At 41.9% G+C, this 27,875-nt stretch overlaps 2 protein-coding genes across 8 annotated transcripts in view; both read right to left on the bottom strand.

Annotated features, from left to right (window-relative positions):
- LOC115003692 (poly(A) polymerase type 3-like) overlaps nucleotides 1-27,875 on the bottom strand; it is a 981,812-nt gene that overhangs the window by 478,684 nt on the left and 475,253 nt on the right. The gene's annotated exons all lie outside the window — the stretch shown is intronic.
- Nucleotides 1-27,875, bottom strand: part of nrxn3b (neurexin 3b) — a 270,213-nt gene that overhangs the window by 204,485 nt on the left and 37,853 nt on the right. For 6 of the 7 annotated variants that reach the window (XM_029425564.1, XM_029425568.1, XM_029425567.1 and 3 more), the window contains 2 exons: nucleotides 2,961-3,262; nucleotides 1,443-1,487 (listed from right to left, as the gene is read on the bottom strand). In XM_029425564.1, coding sequence (XP_029281424.1) covers nucleotides 1,443-1,487; nucleotides 2,961-3,262 — 347 coding nt within the window. The remainder of the gene's footprint in view (nucleotides 1-1,442; nucleotides 1,488-2,960; nucleotides 3,263-27,875) is intronic. The other variant, XM_029425566.1, reaches the window with a different exon arrangement.

Genomic DNA, 27,875 nt, shown 5'->3' with positions numbered 1-27,875 from the left:
CAGGTAAAGAAAATATGGCAGAGGCATATTTTCTTTATCTTTGATGGGGTAAGAGAATGGATCATAGGTTTGGTTCTGAAACTTCAGGTTGGGGGAGGGTTAGTACAATGTTCAAACCAAGGACAAATTGACTGCACTTGTCTTAGGTTTCGGGATTTATCTGCTAAATGCAGACACACACATATACTGTACACACGTATGTGGGCACACACACATACACACACGTACACACACACGCGCTCTCACACACACACACACACGCTCACACACACACACACACGCTCACACACACACACACACACACACACACACACACACACACACACACACACACACGCATTCTCACAACGTCAGACTCTCACATTCTCCCCTCTCTTGCAGACATCTACATCTATATATCCACGCACATGCAAAACAAAGGGAGGTTTTTCACACCATCAATGTGCAAACCAAGGTCATCACCGTTAGAAGGCAAATTAACCACATTTAATTGGAGATGTAGGGGAGTAAGTGGATCAATGGTGCCATACAAAGCTGGAGCAGGCCACACAGGCGCAGAGGCTCATGCACAATCAAGACCAGAGCCCATATTCAAACACACTTTCAGAATAGCTGATGCTGATCTCTGATCAGGTTTAGCTCAGGTGTCATGGCTGTATTTTCAATGTCACAAGAGCAGACCGATAATCCTAGATCCGTATGCTTATTCTTAGAAATGTTATGAGTATGGGCCCGGGGGTAAGAGTGATCAAGGTTAGCCACAACACACAAACACCACTTTCACCAGCATGCTACAAAAACACACACAGGGGGGGCAGAGTGAGTGATACTGTGATAGGTGAGTGAATTAGAGTGTTAGTGGTTATTTTGGATGACAGGGTTGAGGTTAAATGAATTTGGGAGGTGAGGGGTCAATGAAGTGTGGGCATGCCATGCGCCATTGTGAGTTGGAAACAACTGTCAGAGCTCCCGCAATAAAGGTTAAGGGTTGCCATTTGTTGGTCTCTTTTAGGGCCCGGTGTCGAGGTCACCATCTTTGGGATTGTGGCAAGCTTCTGTCAGTTCTGGACGACAGTCCTCACAAAAAATGGGGACTTTTTGTGCGAAAAAAGTTTCTAAAAAAAAGTTAGTTGCCTTGACAAAGGCAAAGAATAAAATTTGTACTTGTTGGAAATCTGCAGTAATGTGGAAGAAACAGAAAAAAGTAAAGCCAAAGTGAAAAAAAAACATAATGGGGGATTGTGGGGTAAAGAAGAAGGTTGTTGGCAGGTCAGGGAGGAAATTGAGAAGAAGCGAAGAAAGAATTGCCTGGTAATACAAACCCATCTCCTCATTTTTTGATAAGAGTGTCTAGGATGGAACTCAAAGAGAACGAATAAAAGAAGAGAGGGGGAGGGGACACACGGCAAACCCAAAAAAAAGACAATAAGAATGATATCTACCAGACAATGTAGTTTGTTTACCATAGCGTGTCCAATGCCTGATTGCTTTCCAGAAAAAGGGGAAGAAAGGAAATCAAAAGAATAGTGAACAAAAAAGGTTGTTAATAAGGATGGACAGAAAACAAAAAAACAAAAGCAACGATGAAGAATTAGGATGTTAGTTAGTACATTAGTTGGTTAGATATTGGTTAGTATTAAAAAAAATGACTTTTATCATGGATGAGTTAGTGTTGTGGTGAAAAAACACTACATGATTTGTCAGAGACTCGCTGCAGTAATAAAGTGCCTGCTTGCCATCCTAGCCAAATTTTCTACACCAGAGTCCTGCAAGAAGAAAACAAAGAAAGGTACCGTAAGATGTGAAGATAAAAATTTGTGTAGGATGGCTCAAACGCTAACAAAACTTGCAGTGTTTTTTTCACCCTTAGTCAAACAAAGAGTTCCTTTCAAAGAGGAAAGAGAGTGAAAGAGACAGATCTGTAAAAAGAAAGAAAGAGAAAGCAGCCCTTGATTCTTAGCTTCTATACCGTGTGTTATCCTGTTGGGATTTTCAGCCTCACCTATTTACTAACCTGTGGAGCAAATGCTTACTGTCAGGGAGGGTCAGGAAATCGGCACTTACTTGTTGTGCAGCTCTGAGAGCAACACTAAATGTTGTCTCACCTTGCAGACAAACTAAAGGTCGACCGGTACAACTACACACTTAGCAGCTAGCACTACCTCCATACAGCTCAGGCTCTCATTATTCTGTTCCTCTCTTCCTACAGCCTCCTGCAGACAGCTCTGATTCATACTCGCTCAACCCGACTGCAATACAAGCTAATTTTAAATCACATTAAGTAAAGGGTAAATACTATCTGTCAAGTAACAAATTCTGCTTATGTACAACAGATGTACATCTTTGATGGAGATGTATTTCTATCTTTAAAAAGCATCATGATCATCTCAGCTATAAATACTGCATTAATGGACGGCTCAAAGGCAAACACTCTCTGCCTGGCTTTAAAGTGAAAGTCTATATTCTCCACAAGCATAAAAACTGTTTCTGAAAGCAGGGAGATAGCGACAGCGCCTGATGGAAGTGTCAGCTTAGGGGAGAGTGAAGCAAAATAGAATTATCAAATAACTTTAATTTGAGGACACAGGGAACTCAAGTTCAATAAGCCGATAAACAGGAGAGAAGAAAATACTTAGAATAATGGTTCCTCGACTAAGCTATCAATCACATGCAGGAGAACTGCTTTGCCCTGTTTTTTTAACTATTCATTTAATAGAAAAGAAGTTGAACAATGGAATCAAATGAAATAGAATTCATGTAATTGTAAAACCAAAAGTAGAATGACATCTATCTCAATAATGTATCTGAACTGTGGCGATGGAATGGCAACCAATCAGAACAAGGTGACATTCTTAACGCCAGCTCTCTCTCTCAAAGCTTCTGGAAGCAGGTAATCTAAAGCGGGAAAAAGAAAAGTCCACCTGTCTCCAAACTCCGTCCATCACTGCTACCCCGATTACCTGTCTCAGGTTGCGTGTCACTTTGATGTCGTGCCAGGCGTTGTCATTGAATTTTCCATTGACTGGCTCCACGATGGCCTCAAAGGCCCCGGAGCCCAGATTGATCACAAGGGAGACGGCCCCATCTTTTAGCGCCAGGTTGACATAGTCTGCGGATTTCCCCGTGTGGAGGAGGAGGCCGTTGCGTTGCCAGGTCTTGAAGGACAGCGTGATCTCGTCACTGCTGCTCTGGATGGGGTTCTGAGACAGGTCGTAGCAGAAGTACTCCGAGCCTCGGAAGGTGGCCACGTTCTCCTCCCTCGCTGAAACGACAAGGGAAGAAACAAAATGTTACTTTTAGGAGTGATGTACCTTTTCATGACAGTCAGAGGGAAGCGATACAAACACTGACATTCATCACCTGAGCTTGCTATGATTCACGGTGTGTTGTTAAAAAAGTTGTTCTTTCCTTACGAGTTATGTGCGCCATGATGACTACGACCAAACAGTCATTATCACCTACATTTATTGCAATGTTTAAAAGGTCCAGTGTGTAGGATTTAGTGCCATCTAGTGGTGAGGTTGTAGATTGCAACCAACTGAAAACCCTTCCCTTTTGCAAGCGTATAGAGCAGCGGTCCCCAACCTTTTTTATGCCACGGACCGGTTTCATGTAAGACAATATGTTCGCGGACCAGGGGGGGGGGGGGAATAAATATGACAAAATAAAATGATACGGCCGGCATAAAAACAAATATAAAGTGCGTAAAAAACTCCTGCCCTGAGCTTGTGTCTCTGCAACGAGCCGGTCCAATAGACGAGCGTCTTGACATGTGTCAAGAGACACAGACAGACAGATGTATCTGGTGATTTTTCAAAATAAAACCTTTCAAAATAAAATATTTTTTTATTCAATCTTTCTGTGCGGCCCGGTACCAAATGACCCGTGGTTGGGGACCACTGGTATAGAGAACTATAGTGGTGTTCGGGTAATGTTTAAACATCGCAAAAAAGCCCTCTTTAGAGCCAGAGTTTTGCTTGTCCGTACTGGGCTACTGTAGAAACATGGCAGTGCAACATGGCGGACTCCGGGGAAGAGTACCCACTTCCTATGTAGATATAAAGGGCTCATTATAAGCTAACAAAAATGCAACAATTCTTAGTTTCAGGTGTTTAAGCACTAAGGAAAACAGAGTTATGAATATACCATTCCGTGTAGGCCAATAAATCCCCCTAAATCCTACAAACTGGACCTTTAAAACATGAAACAAGCCCAGCATCCATGTTGGACCCTAGATCAATCATGAAGCATCCTCAGTAAATATGAATGCTACTGTATGCTGCAGAGAAGCAAACACAGTCACACACACAATGCACTGCTCGCCATAATTACAGCTATGATAATCCCATCATTCAGTTCAGATCATAAAATCCTATCTGTACGACCGTGGATTTAGGTTTCGCATACAGCCTCTAGACAGACAGACTACTTATGATGGAACACTATTCCCCGCTAATGGTGCGCATAAATCAAACTTAGCCTGATTTTACAGTTTTATATCACGCTGCTGTGCAAAGTGACTTCCTGAGCCCATTTATTTTTGTTTTGACACAGAGAGTAAGGTGAGATAGCTCCAGACAGAAAGTGAGGGGGGGCTCAGGGGTGAATGGTCGACTGAGAGAGCAAAAATAAAATTGCTGGGCCGAGGGAAAGAGAAGACTCTACAAGAAAGAAAGAGCCCATCAGAGGAGTAGTGTTTCCTTATGATCTGTGATGGAATAATTGACACTTCTCCTGCTGCCTCTTAAAAGGTGGTTTGACACACTCAAGGTCAAGACTCAACCCGAGTTGTGTTAAGTTAGATAAAACATTACTAACGCAAGAGCAGCATGAGAAGATTCCTCCTCCATGAACACAGTGTTCAAAGAAGCATCTTTCAGAAATTGCAACCTTCAGAAAAAGCCCGGCCAGCATACCAAACCAACTAACCGCTGTGGCACTTAGTAACAGTAACTATGTCATTACCTGCCAACAATACCATTTTCAACATGACATTTCATTTCCTCAGCGTCCTGCATTTTCTTTTGTGTGTTCACAGAGAAGTTATGAGGCCCAAGAGCGAAAGAAGAAAAAAGCAGAAGAGAGAGAGAATTCAAAATGAGAGAGAAAGCATTCGGGCTGCAGGCTGTAAAGCTTCAGTTTGTTGTTTTGGATCAGGCTATATGTAAACATGAGGGAGCAGTGTTGTGGAGCTGGCAGAAAGATACAAAAGGAGGGGGGGGGGGGATTTTAATATTGAGAGAGAAACAAAAAGGGAACTGGAGTGGGGATGTGGGATGATGGGGTGCTGATTCCGGTCATGGAGAAATTCTCCCCTCGGCATCAAACTCATGTCTCTGCGCAGCACAGAGACAAGAGGAAATAGTATGGGAGGCAACAAAGACCCTGTGAAAGCCCTCATCCATGTGCCAGGGGAATAAATAGAAACCCATTATTACCACTGAGACAGCACAACACAGAGAGGCAGCAGAATAGAAAAAAACCCTCCATCTCAACTGATTTCATGCATCTAATCTAAGAAATTGCAGAGACTTTCACTGCATGAGAAGCCTGTAGATTGTATATCCATTTAGTATCGCTCCTGCACAGTTGTCCATGACATCAAACAAAATGATAGTGCAGTGAATACTAAAGAAAAACAGTAAGTGGCAAGTCAGTCACATCAATCCTGCCATTGGGAGTTTCTTTGAAGGTATGTATGCTTTACTGCACATGTGGGGGCCACAACCCTCTGGGGCCACCAAGCCAGAGGGGAGAGTCTTTGAAACAGATGGCACTGCAGCCATGTTCTGTGCACATTTTAAGATGCTACCCTCGACACTGGTGGGCCCTCTTTCACATCTTGCCTGGAGGGCCCTTGCGTATGCCTGATGGCAGTCCAATATGGAAGGCAACTGTCTTAGACAGACAGATGGTTTATGAATTTCATTTATTTTACTTTTTCTTAGCAATGACACAAATGGCATCTTTGAAGTCTTTTAAGATTAAACAAACTGACAAAAGGATTTATTTGAAATAACACGTATGATTTAAAATGCTAAGAAATGCCACGTACCCTCTGTCTCTACTGCTAAGCTTTCTATGTAGGTGTGCATGGTAATTCTTCAGATCCACTGCAGACACCCGATCTTATCTGCTCCCACCTGACGTAAGGTCAAAGTTATTGTCATGGAAACCCAGCATACTCTAATTAGGTTGTTTATCTGAGGATTGCTGCTCAACACATGCGTACGGCATTCACAGAGATTCCTGTTCACAGTATTGTTAAAAAGGTACCAACAGGCCAAATGTAACCATAAGTGGCTGTTTACCAATCCTGGATTTGGGGAACGTAATAGCAAGAGTTAAAGGGCACTGACCTATTGACCAGTGTAATAGAGGCTTTCGAAGTGCAATCATTTTTGCTACACAGCAGCTCTACTATGGGATGGATTTCCATTAACATTTTGTACAGACAATTATGGTTTCTATCTTTTGTGAACCATAAATGTCTTCATTAATGGTTCATCCTCAGCTGTACTTTGTTTTAGGACTAAATGGTAAATGCTTAGTTAATGCTAAGATGAAGAACATGATAAATATAGTTTTCTTGAAGATGGCTAAAACCTTATAATACTGCATGTTTATTGTAGAAACAATAACACCCAGTTTCCTGCATAACTTGCAAAGTACAATTTTGTGTCTAATTATTCACCATATATTTAGAGCTGCAACGATTAATCCACTAATTGATTGTCTATTTAGATAATTGAGTCGTCGTTAAACTAATCTTTGATGCAAAAAGAGCAGAAAATGCTGTATTTCAGCCTCTGAAATATGGAGATTTCATAATCATATCAATCTGAATATATTTGGGTTTTGAACTGACAAAACAAGACATTCAAAGATTTTTCACAATTGATGAAATGTTGAAAAAAACAAAAGATTAATCGATTAATCTAGATAATAATCGGCAGAATAATCAATAATAAAAATAGTTGTTGGTTGCAGCCTTGCATAGCCTATCTTATATTTCGCCACAACATATTAATACTAAAGTAAAGGGCTATCATTGCCTCAGCATATGTGTATTAATTATAATGATGTCATTCAGAAGTTGCTGTGGAGCTGTAAAGACTATCAATAAAACATTGTCGCTATGAATAATAGAGAGAGAAACTTGATATAATGTAATAATTGTGCACCTCAGCAATAATAAACAGTGTGGTAAGTGTATACGGATCCATAAAGAACAGGGGAAATGTATTGCCTGTTGAGACATGTTCTACGCAGATCTGTGGCTTTCAAATCGATCACATAGCGGGGTCATTTTCCCTTATTTTCGCCTTAGTCATCAATATTCCATTTGCCTGCTGCCTTCGATTTCAAAATCCACTGGAAGCAATTAGCTCCTTCATTACCATCTCCCATTCTCTTCCGCTCCCCCGTGCCGGACACACCCATGCTGCCTGAGCTCGCTCTCCAGTCCGACCCCAAGGGCCTTGGAGCAGGGAGCGCTGTCCCCTTACAGAGCTCCGGTCCACAACCTTCAACCTCCTTTAAGATCACCACGGGAGACCATACTGTCCCTAATCACTGTAGGAGGCAAAAGACTTAAACCCATGTGAAGGGAAATCTGATGAGTTTAATGATAGAATTAGAGACAGGGTGCATTGTGATTATTGTAGCAATTGTAGTCTTTAGCTGGAGATGCTACAGCTGTAAGGCTGCCAAGCCTATAAGCTCACTACACACGGACACTATCTGGGCAAATAACACTAGCTCTAGTCCCAGGGAGACTTTTTTCTCTGGTGAAGTGAACGCAATGTGTGCTGACATCCAACACATCAAATGCATGTTTGCACTACATTTGCAAACAACAAACAAGCCTGGAGTTCCAGACCTAAACATAGAAAGCTAAGTTCTGCTTTTAGCTATTGTTGTCTGTGTGACACCCTCAGTAGGCGAAGTCATTCAAGGTGGCAGTGTCACCCCACACAATGCATTTAACGACATCTGAAAAGCCATGCATCTCCTCACCCTCTCTCTCTCTCTCTCTCGCTCTCTGTCATATCCATTCTCTTTTCCTCCATCCCCAAAGTGGGAAATTAGCATCATTTGCTAATAAGAGTTAAAGCAGCATGGTTAGCCTGACGCAGCCAAACATGGACAATGTGCTTCACTGCTTCCCAACATGAGGCTAACACCAACATGCAACTTTGCGACTTAAATCTCAATGGTGAGCCATCAAGTCAAATAAATGTGGAGCATCACGGGTGATGTCTCTCTTCAAAGGCAGGTGCTACTGTCAGGCTGGCTTATGTTGGAGGGAGATGTGCTGGAATATATTGCATGGCAATATTTAACTGGCCAATTACTAGCGATGAACGGCAGCACCAATTGAACTCAGTCCAGGATACAAGAGTACTATCGTAAGAAAGCTGTGTTTAAGGTTAGTCAGGGATTTTATTTTCTAGTCAAAAACTATATACAACATGTACTGAATGTGTCCTCTTCATGACAACTTTCAAGATTTCACATGGCATGTCTACGAAGTTGAAGTGAATCGTCACCCTGCCACTTCTTTTCTCATCTCATGTTTCTGGTAACCTTCTGAAGCCGCGGCGGACAACCTGTCTGAGACTGTCTTTTACGTCTGCACACACAGACTGAGGAGGGAAGAGTGACAAAGAGAGAGACAAAAGAGAGGGATAAACATAAACAGAAGTGACATGGAGGAAGAAAAAGAATCTAGAAGAAAAGAAAACGAGAGATGGAGGCAGAGACGGCGAGGGAAAAAAGAGAAAGAAAAGAGACACGGGGGAAAAAAAGCAGAGAGAGTTCGGGAGACTGAGAGGCGGCGAGAGCCGGAACAGCAGAATGAGAGTGGCAGATGGAGGGAATGAGAGACAGAGGTACTTCCAATGGCTCTCCAGAGAAACAAAGTGACACTGTGCGTTAAGACGAGCAGAAAAGAGCTGTCCCTGAGGCCTTGTGATTCCAGCATTGATAAACCTTATTACTGCACCCAATAACACCGCACACCCACCAAAACCTACTGTCTATTTCGCCTCCTTTAAGAACACAACAAACAATTTCTCGCAGGTTGCCACAGTCAGAAGATTTCAGCAATATTCCCCAATGAAAGGCTTTTTAAATTTGTATCTAAGAATTGTGATTTCTAAGATTCTTCAAAGACGTCCTGCTGGTAAAACATTGCATTTAGAGTTCAGAAACCAGCATTTATTATAGTACACGCTCATCTTATTGCAATATTTACAAAGTACATAAATAAAGTAAACCCTTGTCAAATTCAAAAAAAAGTTCAAGCAATAGAAAGCACTGCAGAGAGAAATGAGGCGGACTTAGAAGAATGCCGCATCTTGACTGCGATAGAGATGACTCATTATGGTGGACAGGCTACTGCTGTACGAGGAGAAGCAGGATGGTCAGCCTCGACACTATAGGAGACGCACTCAACAAAACGGATTATCCTCAGTAGAATGGTCATTTCATTAATAGATCTGCACAGAGAGCAGGTCAACGATTTGATGTTGCGTTTCAGGTGTCTTATTGGCTGGCGATGTGCGTAGGCTAAACCCTGTGAACTTGTCTGAGACACTCGGGAGAAAATAGGGTTATAGTTATTTTATCCACTCAATTTGTGCGGTTCGAGGGACGGCGTCCGTCAGTGCAACACTGTGGACTTGAGTTTCGACAACTCCTGCTACCATATATAATAAAGTACAACACAACTGTAGTGTCCACGTTGTTTCCAACATTCCGACTTGAACATGCCAAAGTCGGAAGAACGACTTCCCGACTCGGGAATGTCGGTATGTGAGAATGGTCCGAAGACTTTGGAAAGGTAAATGTAATTTCAAGCGTATCTGCATTAGTGTGGACATAGCCCACGGCTCCCTTCTGGCTACTGGTTGTGACAAGCTAGTCACTGTCACCTTCTGTGTGTGTGTGCGTATGTGTGTCACTGAATCTCGGCTGCTGATGGTGGAGACTCCATAGAGTGAGTGATGAGGTTCGGAGTGACAACAGGGGGGATGGTGCGAATGGTGTTGGTGAACGATGGAGGGATGGAGGGTGTCTGAAGAATGGGGGCATGCGCCTGAGGTCCAATCCCATCAACTGAGGCAATTGTGCGGAGAGAATACTGGAGTGAGGAGGTGGGGGTTGAGGATGAGTTTGCAAAAGAGAGCGAGGGAGTGAGACAGCGATGTGGTGACTGCACTCCTATTACTAATACTAGACTATTAAGAGTAGAAAGGATTTGAAATCACAGAGAGGCATGAACTGAAGGAGGACATCTTAGTCTTTCACTGATATTCTCTTTTTCTTTCTCACTGCTAACGTTAGGAAATATGTTATATTTACATCATATTCTGGAGACACATTTATTTCACTATGGTAGGAAAGTCAAGGAGATGTGAAACTTACTCAAGATTGGTTTTAGTTGTGTCAACAGAGGAGAGTGAGTGGTTCTGTTTAAACAGTCAGTGTTTACTGAGGAGTCTGTTGTATTACTGCAGAGCGCAGCCACATGGAATATGTGTGTGAACAAGTAAATGGAGCCATTTCAAACAACCTCGCTATGGAAGTAAATCACACAATGCATGACAAAAAAAAACTAATATGTCAAATCTAATTACTAGAATTGAACTAAAACTGGGGATGGGAATCGAGAAACCAGTTCCAAGTTTGTCAGATATCCTTGGAATGGCATTCCACCGTGAGCGTGGATTCCCCTTCTGATGCTTTCCGACCATTGCACATGCACAGTGGCGTAGCGCTTTACGGACACTGTATCTTGTTTCAGTTTGTTTGGGGCAGGAGCCATGCTTGAGAGACAACCAAACACTCAAAAGTGTGGTGCTAATAAACCTGAGGGGACGCAACCTCTTGACCCCCTGATCATGCGACATTGTGAACAACAAACCCGTGCTAAAATTGCTGTTAGCATCCGGTGGGCAGTACAGCCTGCTGGGCTAAATAATGGAGCTAACAGCTAACGTTAACGGAACGAGTCTCCACAGAGTTACATTATGATGAGTTCAAGCGGAAATGAGTATTGGGCGAAGGTCATTTATAACGTTATCACGGGGTCTTCAAATGTAGTCTCGTAAAATGTAATGTTTGGCGAGAAACTTGAATAAACAGCCCACAGTTGTTTGAAGGAGATGTTTTCACAGCAATATAAAATATATATAGAGGGAATCATGACCTGACTAACACCTAACACTAGCTCTAAGCAGCTTATAATACATGATGAAAACTACACAAGCATATATTCAAACAAAGTGTATGTTTTTCTACAAATAACCAGTAAATATGGAAAAAAAAAAAAGAAGTAAAAAATCTAAATAAAAGCCTTGCTCGTATGTACTCTTTCTACCCAACAATTTATAAGCAATGGATAATAAATTGATTGATAAGAGGAATTGTTAATGTAATCGTATCGATAAAATCATTAATTACCACCCTAACTAACACTAAAGCAAAATCAGGTGCCAAAATTAACACTGTTTGAGATGTGATGTAATCTATCGGTGTACATCTGAGGCCAGATTTGTGTCTATGAAAACGCAAACCATTCCACTTGCTCTTGCAATCTGCATGACATTAGCATCTGATTCACGAAGGCATGAGCTAATTATGCAATCAGCGGCTGAGCCTGCCGTCTAGATGTTTTCTTTGAGTGAGCCACAGCACAAAAGGTGCAGTTAAGTGATGGGATTTTTCAAAGTTCACCAAGGCCATGAAAGAATTAAAATGTGGGCGATAATGTACAGCAAAGGAGAAACAACTTGAATTATTAACAGAATAATGAAAACATTATTTATGCTAAAAAAAAGAGGAACTCAAAAGTAGCAGAGTGGGGTGTATAACATTACAGGTCATTTAGCAGACGCTCTATTCCAGAGCGACTTACAGTGAACTTACAGGGACAGCAACTCAGGGTTAAGTGCCTTGCTCAGGGGCACAATGGTGGCAGCCCTGGTATTGAACTCACAATCTTCTGGTGTTGTGTTTAGAAGTTGAACCACTAGACCACTGGGCCATCACCAGTCATAACATGACTAACATGTTATACTACTGATGGAATTAGTGTTGTGGAAATTTACATTTTTACTAAATTTGCCATACGAGTTGTTGTAGTCTATCTATTAGCAACCAACCTTTATTTGTTCGTAATTTGTGTTATACTAATAATACCGGCATTTATGCGAGTAACTACAATATAAAGCAATTTGGGGTTCAGTGCCTTGACATATGGAAAGATGAGCTGGGGACTGAACCAGTAACTGGTCAGTGGACAACCTGCTCTACCCTCCTGAGCCACAGCCACCCTTGGAAATTGCGGGGAAACCAGAAAGACACGCATTCAACCACATTTATCATATGTGCTCTCTTCACTTGGCCGCCTTAGTGTCCGCTTACTCTGCTTTATCCGACATTTAAAAGTCCGTCAAGGAATAATCAAGTTCATGTTATTCATTCATTCAAATCATTTAGATTGCTTGCAGCAGGCGGTAGATGGTCAAGCAGAATGATTAATATGTATACAGTTAAAATAACTTGTTTCATAGCTGCTTATGGAAAGGCCAAAGGCAGAGCCCGTCAGCACTTCTGAGATCTGAGGCATGACCATGGGCAAATACGCAATATGCCTTTAAAACAAGAATACTGCTCGGCACAAGAGGAGACATCCTGACACAGCTCCAGTTTTGACGTGTTGCTGACATCAATGATTCTTTAGTTTCAGCGTGCGTTTATATTGTCAAGTATTGGTTGAATTACTGTACACTGCAGGCACAGCATTCAGGAATCCTTGAGTGCTTTCCCATTTTTAAATGGTTGTAACTATGGAGTACAATTTTATGGAGCTATCCGCGGCCTGAATTATTTCCGTCAACAATCAAACGGTCTTTGACAGAGTGTCTCCTGGATTCCGAGTATTGCATCAGGCTGACAGCTGACATCCTGAGCCAAAATGGAAAGTGACGGCAGTGAGCATTGTATCGGTTTGGTATTCTCCACCGTTCTGCAGGAAGGTGTCCTGATAGACTTGCATCACTCTGCATCTGTGTGGGTTCGCCAGTTATTCATCTGTCTGCCTGACACATTATATGTTTTAGCATAAAATGTGCTTTTCTGTTTGTGATTCAACTAATTAAATTAAACTTTCTTCCTGTGTCTCAACCATATCTCTGGTATTGTTTGTCTGCTCTCCCTTCCAATGTCCTGCTGTTTTTATCTCTTGTATTTTGTACGGTGTCCTTGGGTGTCTTGAAAGGCGCCTCCAAATAAAATGTATTATTATTATTATTACTATTAAACAACCCGTCAATACAGTGTATACCCATGTGCTTGCTATATTGTTTGCATTTGAGGAGAGCCTGTCAATCATCCAGATTGGCGTTGCCTTATTGGCTATTATCTCTTCTGTCAGAAGCCCGGTCGTGCCTCCACCTCACCACATCAGTCTCTGTCAGTTCACACGCTGCCTGTGGATAGAGCTGTGGAGCATGAAGCTGCATGCTACTGTTATCATTACTTTTAGTGACATACTGCTGTTTCTTCCCAGGACTCCATCAACAAATGACACCTCTGTGACTACGGCTGAAAATAATACATTTTAAGTTGATTGATGAGAGGGCCACTTTATTTAAAATATCTGGCTTATTTTCCAATACTTTATCACCTACTTAACGAAGTGAAGCTACATATAGTTCTTTAGTGACATTTTAAACAGAATCAATTGTAATTTTAGTGAAAATTTAATTACATTTTAGATAATAATACTGTGAAATACTGCCCTGAAACCCAAAAACAAACATGTTTTCAATATTTGACGGGGAAGGCCGTCATTGCGATGTATTATTTTGATTATTATTTTCTTTTGGAGATTTTCTTCTTTGACATTTCACCTTTATTTTCAAAATGGAGCCACAATACAGCAATTAAATTATGTGCACTTTAGCCAACTGACCTACACGTTTTTTTAATCGACCATTTAAATAATTATTTAATAAAAATATTTTGTTAAAAATAACAATGCAACTTCAAGCAGAAATTCTAATCTAATGAGAGAAAAAGTCCCTCTCCTACGCTTGAAACAGATTAGCGCACATACCTAGTCGAAGCTGAGCCCATCTAATATTTATTGCCTCTATAACTTACTCTCCTGTGTACTGCCAGAGCATTCAGCTGCGTGCAGGAAGGCGAGGGGTTAAAAGGGGAACAGCGACACCATAAAAGGGACAATGAAATAAACATGACTTACTGTGAAAGAGACCTTAAAGCCAATATCATCTAGATGGTGGGGAAGAGCAGGGTGCCAAAGGCGGTTAACTACATGCACCCACAAGCACCCACCTCAGGCTTGAACATTGACCTCGTATCAACAGCCAATCGCGTCAACTGCTCTTTTTGAGATGAGGTGAACGCCAATTTGGTTACATTATTGTCTAGTTAGACACTGTGAAAATCTGTTTACGGTGTTCTGAGAGACATGGGATTAAATATTACTAAAGGCACATAGAGTATTCCCTCTTTTACAATGTCATTGTCAAGTACAATAATTATTTATTGGATAAGAGATGAGAGTTTGGGATGAATCTGCAGACAACTCAGGGAAACATATTCAACACTAAGCTTAACAAAATGAAAAAAAAAAAGCCACCGCTGTAGCTTTAAATCCAGCTGGAACCAGTTGTAGCCTGTAGCCAAAACAATATGTGACTCTCACTCTGCGCGTGTAAGACTATGTGCTTGTGTTAAAGTGTGTCCGGGCACTTGCAACGATGTTCTCCTCCAAGAGATAAGAGCAAAGATGGATTACTCTCACCTTTCTCTAGCTTTCTTCTTTCAACCTTTAACTGCAGAGCTCATTGCAAACTTTACACATGGTGCTGTGTCTCAGTATACAGGCACATGCACAGCATACAGTGCAGTATTATAAATGAGAGGACATACACACAGACAAACCCTTAAACATCAATGGGAGAGCGGTGATGTTGACGTATGCTGGCGACATACAGCCACACTAATCACACAGCATACACACACCCATCCATCACGTGGCAGCGACGCAGACGCTAGAGGCCGGGCCACCGTGCGCCTGGATGCCCCCCCCCCCCCCCTCTACATTTATACTCCGGCTCTTTCCACCTCTCTCCTTCATTCTGTCTCTTTTCCTTCCACTCCTACGCCACGTATGTTTTCTTGAAAAGTGTGTGCGTAGCTCTGGGAGATGAACGGGGGGGTTAAGCCTTCGTCCTCGCTTCCCGAGCTTGGTATGGTTGAACCATACTCGGCGGCTCCAGCATTCCCCCAGTCTCATCGCAGCGTTCTAAAATTAGAAGAGAGGATCCACAGCCTCTCCAGGGAGAAGCCGGGACCAACCGACATGTCTGCAGAATAACTGAAATATCTGGACCATCGTGCCTCCATCGCGTAAAGCTAGATTTCCAGCAGGTTTGTGGGATGTGTGTAAGCGTTTTCCTGCACCTACGGAGCCACTACATGCCAAAATCATGCATGTGCACAGACAAACAAATGTGTGGGTGTGTTTCATGGAGAAAAAAACATAAGCTTTCCAAATCATGTTTGGCTGCAATCACATCAACTCATCCTGACATGCTGAGGTAAATACTGAATTACTACCATTGAGGAAAGTGGTATTTACCATTTGTGGAGCGAGGTCTGCCCACGGTTACTGTAACTATGCTAATCCAGGCTTGTTAGGGCAGCACCACTGACTGTTTTGCCGTCTGGTGACTGCAAGGGCTTTGCCTTGCAGCAAGCACGTACATACAACATGTAGGATGGTGACCAGGACTAAAATAATGACACTCTAAGCCTCGACCACGCAAAAGGTGTCTTCAGCAAGAATTAATTGACTGAATACAATAGCAAGGGGGCTGATTCCTGACTTCTGACCTCCCTAATGGACAGAAGAACATCCCTAAAGTGAAAAGCCACACACACATTGAGAGATCGCAGAGATACTTGCACACAAAATTGAAATTGCACACCGAAAATGAAAAACTTACACCAGGTATATGCAATCAAGAAGGACTGTGTGAAACCCCACACACACACACAAACACAGACACACTTCCAGGCTGGCGTCTAGCTTGGAAGTCAATAACATTATCCCCTCTCCATCTCGGCGACGATTATTAGTCTGGAGAGCAAAACGGCTCTCTTCAATGACACTCTGGAGATGAAGGGATAAATCATCACACTGAGAGGACGAGTGTGTGAGGAGGACTGAGAGAGAATAGGAATGAGAAGAGGAATCCCAAAGAGAGAGTAAGAGAGAAAGATATTCACTTCTGCACAAACTCAGATGTAGAGACACTTAAGTCTGGGTGGTATGACTTTCTATTTTTGTTAAGTACAGATGATGTGAAGACAAGTCTTTCTGAACGCATGGACTGATGTTTAGCTTCACACATCTAACTCTTTCTGAGCGCTGTACCCCTGAGTCTTTTCTCTCTCTCGCTCTCCCCCTTCTCCTTCCCTGTCACACTCACTCTCCATCTCCCTCCCTTTTGCTTTATCAAATAGAGAAAAGGTGCCTTTATTTGGCCTGGTACTCTAAAAGCATCCCCTTTGTTACTCCCCCCCTGCCACTAACTCCTCTCTCCACCTCACCCTTCTCTCTCTCCACTGGGACACTTTAAAATACAAGGAGAGAGGAACAAACGCCAGAAGGCATACTGCTAGTTGGATAACACCTCATGGACCTATGTGTCCTATTTCCGTTGTGCTAAGGACATTACGTCAACAAATTTAGGCTGGCTCTAGAAATCTGAGTGAGAAATAAGTTTATTTATTATAGTGGGTCAGAATACATCCCCAAAACAAAAACAAATTCAAATTGTATTTGTATAAATTATCAAAGAATATCTTGATTTTCTTTTGTATCAACAGTTTTAGGGTCACAGTGACACAATCTATTTTTAAAAGTGGAACTACAGTAAAAAAAATAACAAAATCCTTAAGAAATCAGAATATGTCCGTGGGGTTTGTGTACATGTTTGGTCAAATGTGTACACCAAAAAGAAGAAAATGTTGTTTGTTTCTTTTTCTGCAGTGATAGAGCCCCCATACGTTCCCCAGAAGGCATGCATTGTTGGTGCCAACAGATGATGTCATTGCTGGTAATTTGATTGATGCCATATCTGTGTGGGCGGGCACTAAAAATAGTTTGTTATATCACCTCAGTTCCAACGGGCGGCCAGGACTGGCTCTAATCCAGCTGGCTGTTAGCCTTTGCAAAGGACTCTGTTGCAGTGAGTTTTGACAGTCTGGTCATTTGCCCTCCCCACAAACAGCCCACGAAAGAGAAACAGCTTACACTATCTAAACCCCCTCCCTTCTGAAGGATGAAGGAAAGGAAATACATCACTAAATGTGTGGGAGCTGCCAATGACTCAGCATGTTTTGAAATAACATAGAAGGAAAAGTAACATCTATTGGGAATCAGTACCAACATCAGTGCCAACTTTACCAAGCTAGTTAGCCTAGCTTTCTAGCTTCCACTTGCCAATTTGAATAAGAACTTAACAATAATGGGTCCTCCTGAATGTTGAATGTTGAAGGGGGCCAACATCTTACAGTGCCAACAGTTGATAACCAGCGCTATGTTTTGTATCAAGGAGCCTTTGACCCTTGACATGCTCCAGTCAGGAGCCACCTGAGCCCTGAAGCTCAGACACTGTTCTTACAGATTTGTCCAAAAAACACATTTTACTTTTGGTGAAAATGGTAAAATATGCAAAGTAGCTACAATATAGTCATAGTTTTTATAGAAAATGATTAGAAAAAAATAGTTTTTCCTCAAACGAAAAAGGAACAAAAACACTACAGCTGGCTGTATGGTGGAGTGGTCAGCTCAACACCGCAAGCTATCACTCCAAACGTCTATTTCTGGAGCCTGTATAAGTGTGTGTGCAAGTGTGCATATGTGTTTAACCAGTGAGAGCTGGTGATGAGTGCGACTGTTGCGCTACACCAGAGGCGGCTCCATATGGACGAGGGGCTGAAGCCCAGGTGGGTCGAGTAAAAGAGAGTGTGTGTGTGGTGGCATTGAGGAGGCTGAGGCTAGATTCACATCAAATCAGGCATTGCGGAAGTTCTCCCATTCATTTAAATGTTGGTAGTGTGTTTAGGCTGTGGCGGTGGAAACCACAGGGAATGCCAGAAAGAAATGTAGCATTGTAGCATTGTAGCATTGTAGCATTGTAGCATTTTAGCATTACGATGTTTACCAAGCAACTGTGAAGATAGAAGAAGTGACCTTTACAGAACTGTACAACCCTGCCATGGATAGACGTTAATTATCGCGCAGTCGCTTGGCGTTTGCAATTCCTGATTTGGTGTGAAAGCAGCCTAAGAACGATGCCGAGCAAGAAGCAACGGTTTTATAAACTTTACTAAGTCATCGTATTTATAGTTCACTAAGGATGTGAGCTACCTTTAGAGTCATATCTACCTAAATGGTTTCTAACTACACAATGCATGACTACTTACCGCTTCCCCCACTTCAATGCTTTTTAATTGGCTGCCATGCCACAAAGGCCATGCAATGGTACACAACCACACACACACACACACACACACACACACACACACACACACACACACACACACACACACGTCCACAGTTTTATTGTCTCGCTGATAACGATGGCGATGATGATTGTGACAGGTTTTTTTTAAGTGTCTCTGTGGAATTATGTGAAGGAGCCAGTGAAGAGGAGCTAATTTACACTGAGGATAATTTACACTGAGAATCCTGGCCAAGGAGGAGGAAAAACTAAATACAACAGGAGGAACAAAAGAGACAAAACAATAAAGTGCTGCTGCTAAACCTCAGAGGGGCTTTCTAGAGTATTACAATGAGCTCATGAAATCGCCATTGGAGGAAACACTGAGCTTAGTGATGAGTGTTTATTGCACGTTTGTGTATCGGTGTGTTCTTTGGTATTTAGTGGAACACCGTGTGCTCCATCTGAAACATTAATGAGCAGTGTAGTGGGATGAGAAGAGGGGAACTGAACTGCCACGAAGAACACAGTGGATTTGTAATTAGTCATGGTAACACATATAATCTGATGTGGCTGAGGAATCAGGAGGCAGTGGCTCCACAATGGATTCTAGCGTGCTGGCTCTCACTTCAGCTTTAATCTTCTTCACAGATAAACGATGTGCAACCTATTGAAAATATTATGTGTTCTTTGACCAAATCCATCAACTCCAGAGGATGAATAAGACCCAAAATGGGGACATGGTGGAGCCAAACAAATGTGTATTTAGTCTCCATGCTTTCAACCACCTCCAGAGCTTTGGATACAAAAAGATGAAATGCATCATTGGTACACTAACAAAGACACACCGCAGACAGACCCCCTCCCAAACCACACTAAGGATGACCTCACCAGCAGAGAGAGTAACTGGCAGATTGTCCATTAAGAACTCCAGAGGTTGACTCCTATTTTTGCACTTCACAGTGGAGGACATGCAGGGCAGAACACCACATAAATGCTCAAAAGCTTATTAGGGCGTAAATTTAGTCCAGTAATTCATAAAAGATGACCTCAAACCAGGCGACAGCTGGGCATAACGAATGGGGAATACCGAGGTCGGGAGCTTTAGAAGAAATCTACGTGTGAGCCGCGCGTGTGTTTGCCAGTATGAATGGAGCGCTTTTATAGAAATTTCGGTTTCAATTTATGATCCATTATCTAGTAATAAGTGCCATACGCTCCCTCCTGCCTTGTGAATCAACAGCAAGGGGAGTGAGAAGGAGAAGGGAAAGGGCATTTAGAAGTCGGCCACACAGCTACACAATGCACCGATTAATGCCGTTACGGTCTATGATGTGGCATTTAACAGACGCCCACAGAAGTATAGCCAAGAGGGTTCATCCAGCAGTCACTGCGGGCTCAATTCATGGTCAGCCCGTCCCTCTGGATCACTGCATGTATGATCTTCCTATGTTATAAACAAGCATCTTCTTAATCCGTCCAAGGAATGGGTATCTTCTGGTTCCAATCCCCCAATCGGAGTGAGGATATTCAAATGTGGAGAGAATTTATTGTATGAAAAAGTTTGGAGCAGCAACCTGACTCCCCAGCCACTGAATCTTCAGAGGCTCTACAGAGCAGCAGGGTGACTTGTTAGCAACACTAGTTTAAAGATCACAGAAATTGTCATTCCTGAAGTGTCCCTGCAGCTCAACTCGTCCTTGCTCGTCAGTAAGACTAATAGAGAAGCTGTCCTCCATGTTGGGCCAGCATTTAACCCTCACACCACCCAGATAGGCTGCAGGATGGGTCCCTGTCAGCAGCCTCAATGCTCTGTAACTGTTGAGAAAACAACCTGATCCTCTGTCTTTATTACTTAGCACGGGGAGAGAGCATGCAGCCGTTTGATAATTCTTAGTTGCTTCTTTTGATTCATGATTCAGATGCAAAGAGAGCAGCATTCCCCCCTGGCCAAGCTGCAAAAAAATAAAAATTGCATACGACTAACCAATGAGGCAAAAGACACATCAGTAGCAGTAGAAGTAGCAAGACGTACTATGTTGACTATCAATGTGTAAGTGGTAACCTTTGAACTCAAGGCGTCACTACATGCATTAGCTAGTCATGCCATGTACTGTTATTTCCACGATATGTTATGCTATTCAGAAATTCCTCCAATTTCTATGTGAGTTGTACTATACATGTCCTGGGACAGTTTTTATGAAAAAAGGTTTTATGAAGTAGGTCAGCTGTCTTTTATAGGGAGAACCTGCATATGTTCAGATAGGCTTATACTGATTGGCTGAGCACATGCATTCAAATGTCAGTGTGCGAGATGATAGAAAAGAAAGAAAATGGAGGGTGGAATCTGTGTGAAATATAACTTGAACCTGGATCCAAGAGCAGAGTCTTTGAACAAGAGAAAAAAAGATAATTTCTTTAGAATTTCCTTCCTAATTTCATTGCATTTGACGGATTATTTGAGCAGAAAACTAAAGTCAGGCGGTGAACGTGTAGTAGATCATCAACATCTACAGCACATCAGAACCAGAATCATGCATGGCAGGTATGGTATGTAACAGGATGGTCACTCTGCCCTTTCTCTCATTGTCGAAACACTCCAGAAAACATCCCGTCTCACAGAATGATTACCAGGCGACAGCAAGGATCAGAAGTAAAATGGCTGCTGCTGAAAATGTCAGCGTGACAATGAAGATGAGGGTCTTATTCGGGGCTAAAGAGTTAATCACAGCATTTTCTTGAGCAAACACAAGCAGCATAAAACACTGCTCGGGAAAAGAAAAGCAAAGAGGAAAAACCTAATACTGGCTAAACCAACAAAATTGAAACAAGTGGTGTCATGAATATTTCCGTCAGTCCCTGAGGGCACCACTACATTCTGCATATAGTAGTCTTATTTCTCTCGCTCCCCTCTTTTCTTCTACAGCTTGACTTCAAAGGCTACCTCTCTTGCACAATCCAAGTCAGGTGAAGGGGTGGGGAGGGAATAAAGCACACAATATGCTGAGTGCATGCCATATCACACATCTCTCACTCTTTTATGTGTTAATCACCAGTCAGCGCAGCAGCGGAGTGAAGACGAATGTGAATGTAATGAAGATTCAGGTTGTGGGAAGTGACTGGTACGGCACCCCCCCCCCCCCCCCCGCACTTCCCTACACACCTCCGCTAAAACTCCTTGACATCTGCTTGCTCCATAATTTGTATTCACTTCTGCTACTATCGCAGAGTGTTGGGGGCATATGCCACATGAAAATAAAACATTCTGACCTTTCAAGCTCAATCATGAACTGGGCTCCTCCCTGAAAACTCAACTTGTGATTCTTTTAAACCTCTGAGGAATAAGTTCTCTGAGTAAGTTCATTAGCCCCCATGCCAGGGTCCCAAAGGAATCATAAAGTGAAGCAGGTGTCACCTGGGAGAAAGGAGGGAAGAAAGAGAGAAGGGAGCCCAGGCTTTGATATACAGTGACAGGAAGGACCTCTTTCTTAAAAAAAAATAATAATAATGGAAAATATATTTTTTTAAAGCCAGGCTTTAGTCTGGCAGGCAGAGAGCTCTATCAGGGCCAAGCCACACATCTATCAGGGAAAGGCACTAAGGCTATTGGGGATAAGGCATGGAGGCATGAAGAGAGGCTATTTCCACAGGGAGTCTTTGGAGGGGCCAGGCCCAACCTGCTAGTGAAGCCCAGCATTGAGAGGTCTCTCTGGGGGACTGCAGAGGATAAGAGGCCCCGGCGGAAGAACTCTCACGTCAGCACTTCAATCATGCCTAATCCCTGCTTAGTACACCCACTGCTATGGCAAGGAGGCAGAGAGAGGGAGAGACCGAGAGAGAGGGAGACCGAGACAGCAGAGAGAGAGGGAGAGGGAGAGGGAGAGAGAAGAGGAGGGGGAGTGCGGAGTGGAAATGGTGAGAAGAGAGGCTATAAGAAAGAAAGATGAAGAGAAACTGAGGGAAGATAAAAGCTGTGAGAGAAGGAAAAAAGATTAAGAGAAAGAATAAGATGAGAGACAAAGGGGGAAATTGCCAAAGGAACCATCACAGGTGAGTAAGTGGAGACAGTGTGTGAAATTGAGAGTAGGGATGCAAAGTGGGCGTGGTAAAAGCATCAGAGCAGAGTCTGCCAGCACTAACATATTTCTGTCATGTTAAATGCATCCAGGTCAGAAGAAATCAGAGCAAACTTAAGTGATGCATGGCATACTAATTGTCATCAATGTACATATTTCTATGAAAGAAAATGTATGACAAAATTAAAACTTCAAAGAAAATCACTTTGGGTTATAAAATAGTAAACAGGCAGTTTGTATGTGTTTCTGTGCAACACATCACATTACAACAAGGCATCGTGGGTCCGTTTTGAGCGGGGTGAAAGAAGGTATGCTCGGCTATCTTTTAGAAAGAAAAGTTGCTGCCTCACCACCAGAAATATAACCAGAGAACCAAGCGTTCTACTTGTCAGACAAATTACATGTTCCTGCTGCACTGCTCTTCTTCTGAGGCTGCTTGTGTTGTTCAGCAGTGGATAGGATTATCCCCAAAAAAAGGCAAAGTGATACAATCTCTGTGCAGATGTTAAAGAAAACTGTAGCGCACAACAGCAGAGCCCAATATTTAGTAGATATATAAGTAGAAGTAGGGGAGACATCTGAAGATTCAGGGGCCATGATGGAGGCAGCGAGGGATGGAAATCCACCGCTGACCTGCGCGACGCAACAGCAAACATCTAAACCTAATCCGATGAATGCTTCCCATATGTACAGTACGTGTGTATCCGCGTGCTTATATTTTTGTGGGCATGTGCATCTGCGAGCGGGTGTGCTTTTGTAAGTGTGTCTACATGCCTGTGTGTGTGTGTGTGTGTGTGTGTGTGTGTGTGTGTGTGTGTGTGTGTGTGTGTGTGTGTGTGTCTGGATGGAGCGGTGAGAGAGGGGAGGAAAGAGGGATGGAGATGGAGCAGATGGACGAGGGGAGATCAGTGAAAGAGGATTACGGCACGTCAAACCATCATCGCACTCATAAAATCAGTCCACCCACACTGCTTCAGAGGCTTCAGAGGCAATGTAGAGCAGGGATAATTTAAGGCCCACAGTCTATCTCCCTCTTTTACTCCAGATAGTAAACTACTGCTGAGAGGGAATGGACAGAAGAGACAGTTTAAATTAAGTGCAGGGGATTCTACAAGAAGGGGCGATTGAAAGTGCGTCGAGATAAATTGTAAAGGGCGATTGTGCAGGAAAGCTGTGAAGGGATTTCTAGACGAGAGGGCAACGGCTGTGTACTGTATGTATTACTAAGTCGCAAAAACAAGCACTGGGGACAGACATAAGCGTGCTGTGTCTGTTCACGTTTGTGTGTGGGGAAAGGGAAGTGCTGCACGTCCTAGAAATGTTAGCTAATGTTGAATCTACAACAGAGACGGAAACTCAGGAGAGCTTCAGGCACTTACCTGACATTTGATTTTTACTGAGCACCACAGCATGATTATTAGCCCGCGGTAAAAAGATCATAAGTGTGTGTAACTTTACATTAACACAAACAGAGAATCAAAAGAATCAAAGCTGCTTTACAGTTCACATCATTTGCAGGCTTCCGAAGGTGCTGCTTGTTGCTTGTGACAGAATCTGACAACTTCTTTTTTATCGCCGTTTTTCCAACAGCAAATGTGCTACGGTTAGAAACATATGCTAACATCCTCTGAGCTGCTTTGAACTGTAGGAGAAAAATAAGCCACCTTCTAAACAACATTTCAAAATGCTCTCAGCATCAGCAACATTTACTACAAGAGGTCAATAATGAAATATGGCCAAATCAAAATGTTTACAGAACAAGGTTGCTGACAAATACTGGAAACATGTTGTTCACACGGTTGCAATTTTTCTTTGATGAATATACATTTCAAAATTCCTCTTCAATAAAAGAAATATATATATAAATATGAGATTCACTTTTTAATAATTATTTTCATCGGCCTAATTTGTTGTTGATTTCCTGGAATTTATATATTCCTATATATGAATATATATATATATATATATATATATATATATATATATATATATATATATATGTATATTCCTATATATATATATATTCCTATATATAAATAAATTCCTATATATATTCCTATATATATATATATATATTTATATATATATATTTATATATATATATATATATATATATATATATATATATATAGGAATTGATATTTATATATATATATATATTCATATTCATATATATATTCATATATATATATATATATTCCTATATATAAATAAATTCATATATATATTCCTATATATTTATATATATATATATTTATATATATATATATATATATATATAGGAATTGATATTTATATATATATTCATATTCATATATATATTCATATATATATATATATATATATGAATATGATATATATATATATATATATATATATATATATATATATATATATATATATATATATATATATTCATATATCAGTGACAATTTGTTTGTTTTTAATTGATTTATTACTTGTTAAATCAAACCAAACATCAGCCCAAAGAAAATGTATATTGGACCTTGGATTAGAGCCCCTGATGTCTAACATCACAGTATGTGGCAGAGTACTGAATGTGTCATTTCAGCACCATGGTCAGCACCAGACACGACCACCAGTGTCACCACTAGTGGCAGAGTTTGGCAGGCTTCTGTACCACAACCATGTTGTAATAGGGGATCGGGATGGATGGTTCGCGGACAAATCAAAAAAGACTTTGACACCAAAAACTAGGCTTTGACCCCTCGCATCGTAAACACTTGTGTTTTAAACTGTGTTTTAGGTTGAGCTTTGAGTGTCTACAGACATGCTTGCGGCTCTGTAAGCACTTAGGACCAGTCTTGCTTTTAGCTAAATGCTAATGTAAGCATGCTAACATGCTCACAATGCTGTAATGCTAACCAACTTAGTTTAACGTGTTAGCAATCTAATAAATGCCAATTAGCACAGAGAACCGCTGAGGCTGAGGGCAATGGCATTCTTTTTTGCAGAGATCTGGTCATCAACCAATGTATTTGTATTCTAAAACATTTTAACCTGATGATGGTGTTTTATGGAGAGGTCAAAAGAACACCAAAGTTATTCAAATTCATCACGGATATCTGTAACAGGTGTTAAGACATTCCACTCGAAAGAAGCGGCAATGGTGCTAGAGAACAAATCAACGGATCACCAGCGTCAGTATGGTTCTAACCCTAACCCTAACCCTATGGGGAACACGAATGTCCGTGGAACATTTTATCGCAATCCATCCAATAGTAGTTGAGATATATCAGTCTGGACTAAAGTGGTGGAACAACCAACATTGTATTCCCTCGCGCCATTAAGCCACTAAGACCACATACGTTCCCTAACGTTAACCAAGTGCTGAGGGTGCCTAAAAACCCATAAAAACGTAAATCATGCTTTAATAGCTACAAGCGTATATTATTTTCATAAGAAATGTCCTAGAATATGAAACTAGAGCAGCCCCACGTATTCTGATAAAGTATATATATGACATATAGCTCTAGCATGTCTTTATAGAATAAAAGCCGGTAAATAAAAAGGAGCATAAATGTATCCGCACATACATATGTAGTTATGTAATATGCATAGTGCACAGTACAGACTGAGGTCTTTCCCTGGCAGCCAGCCAGTGTGGCCTAAAGAGGTGAGGGCTGTCGGACTGGCTGCCCCCAGAGAGAAGGTTTCATCTTTTCTTTGAAGGCCTGCCAACCAGGAAGCATTCCTGGCTCACTGGTCAATTATGTAACCGCTGTGATTCCATTCCACTGCCCAACCTGACTGCCCTTGGAAAGAAAAAAAAAAACCTGGTAAATGACATCTCCAACAGGGGGACGGAATGAAGTATTAATTGGTTTTCTTACTATCTTCATTGTGTCACAAGCATCGATACAATTCCAATCATCGGTGCCATCCCTTGTGTCTGCACTAATTTCCCACGAACCTACGCTCGGATTTCTACGTCACGCTCAAAATGGCCGATGATTAAGGCCATCTGCGGTGGGCGGGCACCATGCTAACACCCTGGAACGGAATGGATGGTGCATTTCTGGTCCATCTGTGCCTGTACATACAGATATGTACACAGAGGAGGTGCGGAGACATGCCTTTGCGCTCATATGTGATGTATGTATGCAAACAGACACAAAGTCACAAATAAACTGAGACACACACTCAAACACTTGCATACAAATAGGACACCAGAGAGAAAGAGAGGCGGGGAGATAAGGGGAGAAACACAGGCTCCTCCAGCGCCTATTGATAGCAAAGAGGCTCTGATTCCCTTTTTCAATAAAACAACACTTCATGTCCGTGGCAGTCTTTCTCAGCAGATACACTCTCTCCTGCATATCCAAAACAGCAAGAGGGCGGGAGGATATTAATTAACACAGCACGAAACCAGTCACGTCCGTTCAAAGAGGCACGGAATTGCCCTGGTGTTTGATGAGTTGTCATCAGGTCAGTAAAAATAAACACATTATGTGGCGTCAGAGAAGTCAGACCGCTTCAGCAGATTAGAAAAAGAACACAAGAAGTGCTCGAGTACATGCCGCAATTAATATGTCAAAGAGTTGTTTTGAATGCCATTATGGGCTCTGTAATTGTGACTCACAGTCACAATTACACGACCTTGAGGCAAATACGTTGTCTGGAAGGATGCAGACTTTTGCTTCTGACAAATGAGTTAATGACGATCATGTGTACATGTCAGCTTAGAGAAAAAGCAGGTGTTACATGGAGAGGAAATGTACTTACACCTTCTCTTATAATCCAGGCCATCACCATTTCTCCATTATTAATGTTGCCGTGGGCATTTAGAGTCCATTATGCACAAGGGTCAAGGTGCTGGAAGATGTTTTATGTGAGTGACATAATAGCTCTAACGCTTCCAGGCAAAGACGGACGGGAGAATTATGCAGCTTTCAAAAGAGCCATTTGTCATCCTTTCTTTTTTCTGCTTTTCAGTTGGCCTTCTCCGCCGTGTCTGTTTGTTTATTTGCTTCTTCTTTTTTTTTTGCTCCCCTGTGCTAAAAAGGAGATGAATCCATTTTGTGCTTTTGTGTGTGGGAAAAATTCCAACAACAAACGTTTTACAGCCCTCTCTCTTCACGGGAGCTAAGAGGAGCTCAGCTAATTTTTGCTACAAGGGAGACGAGGCGAGGCAAGTGGAAACGCTCGCTCGCTCCATGTTTGGCTGCTGGTGGTGATGGTGGAGATATGAAAAGATAAATGGCTTTGTTCTTTACAGACTCGC

The sequence above is a fragment of the Cottoperca gobio genome, chromosome 24 (assembly GCF_900634415.1).
Source record: "Cottoperca gobio chromosome 24, fCotGob3.1, whole genome shotgun sequence".
Taxonomy (NCBI): Eukaryota; Metazoa; Chordata; class Actinopteri; order Perciformes; family Bovichtidae; genus Cottoperca; species Cottoperca gobio.
The sequence above is the reverse complement of the archived record's forward strand: the minus strand, read 5'-3'. Positions and strand labels throughout refer to the sequence as shown.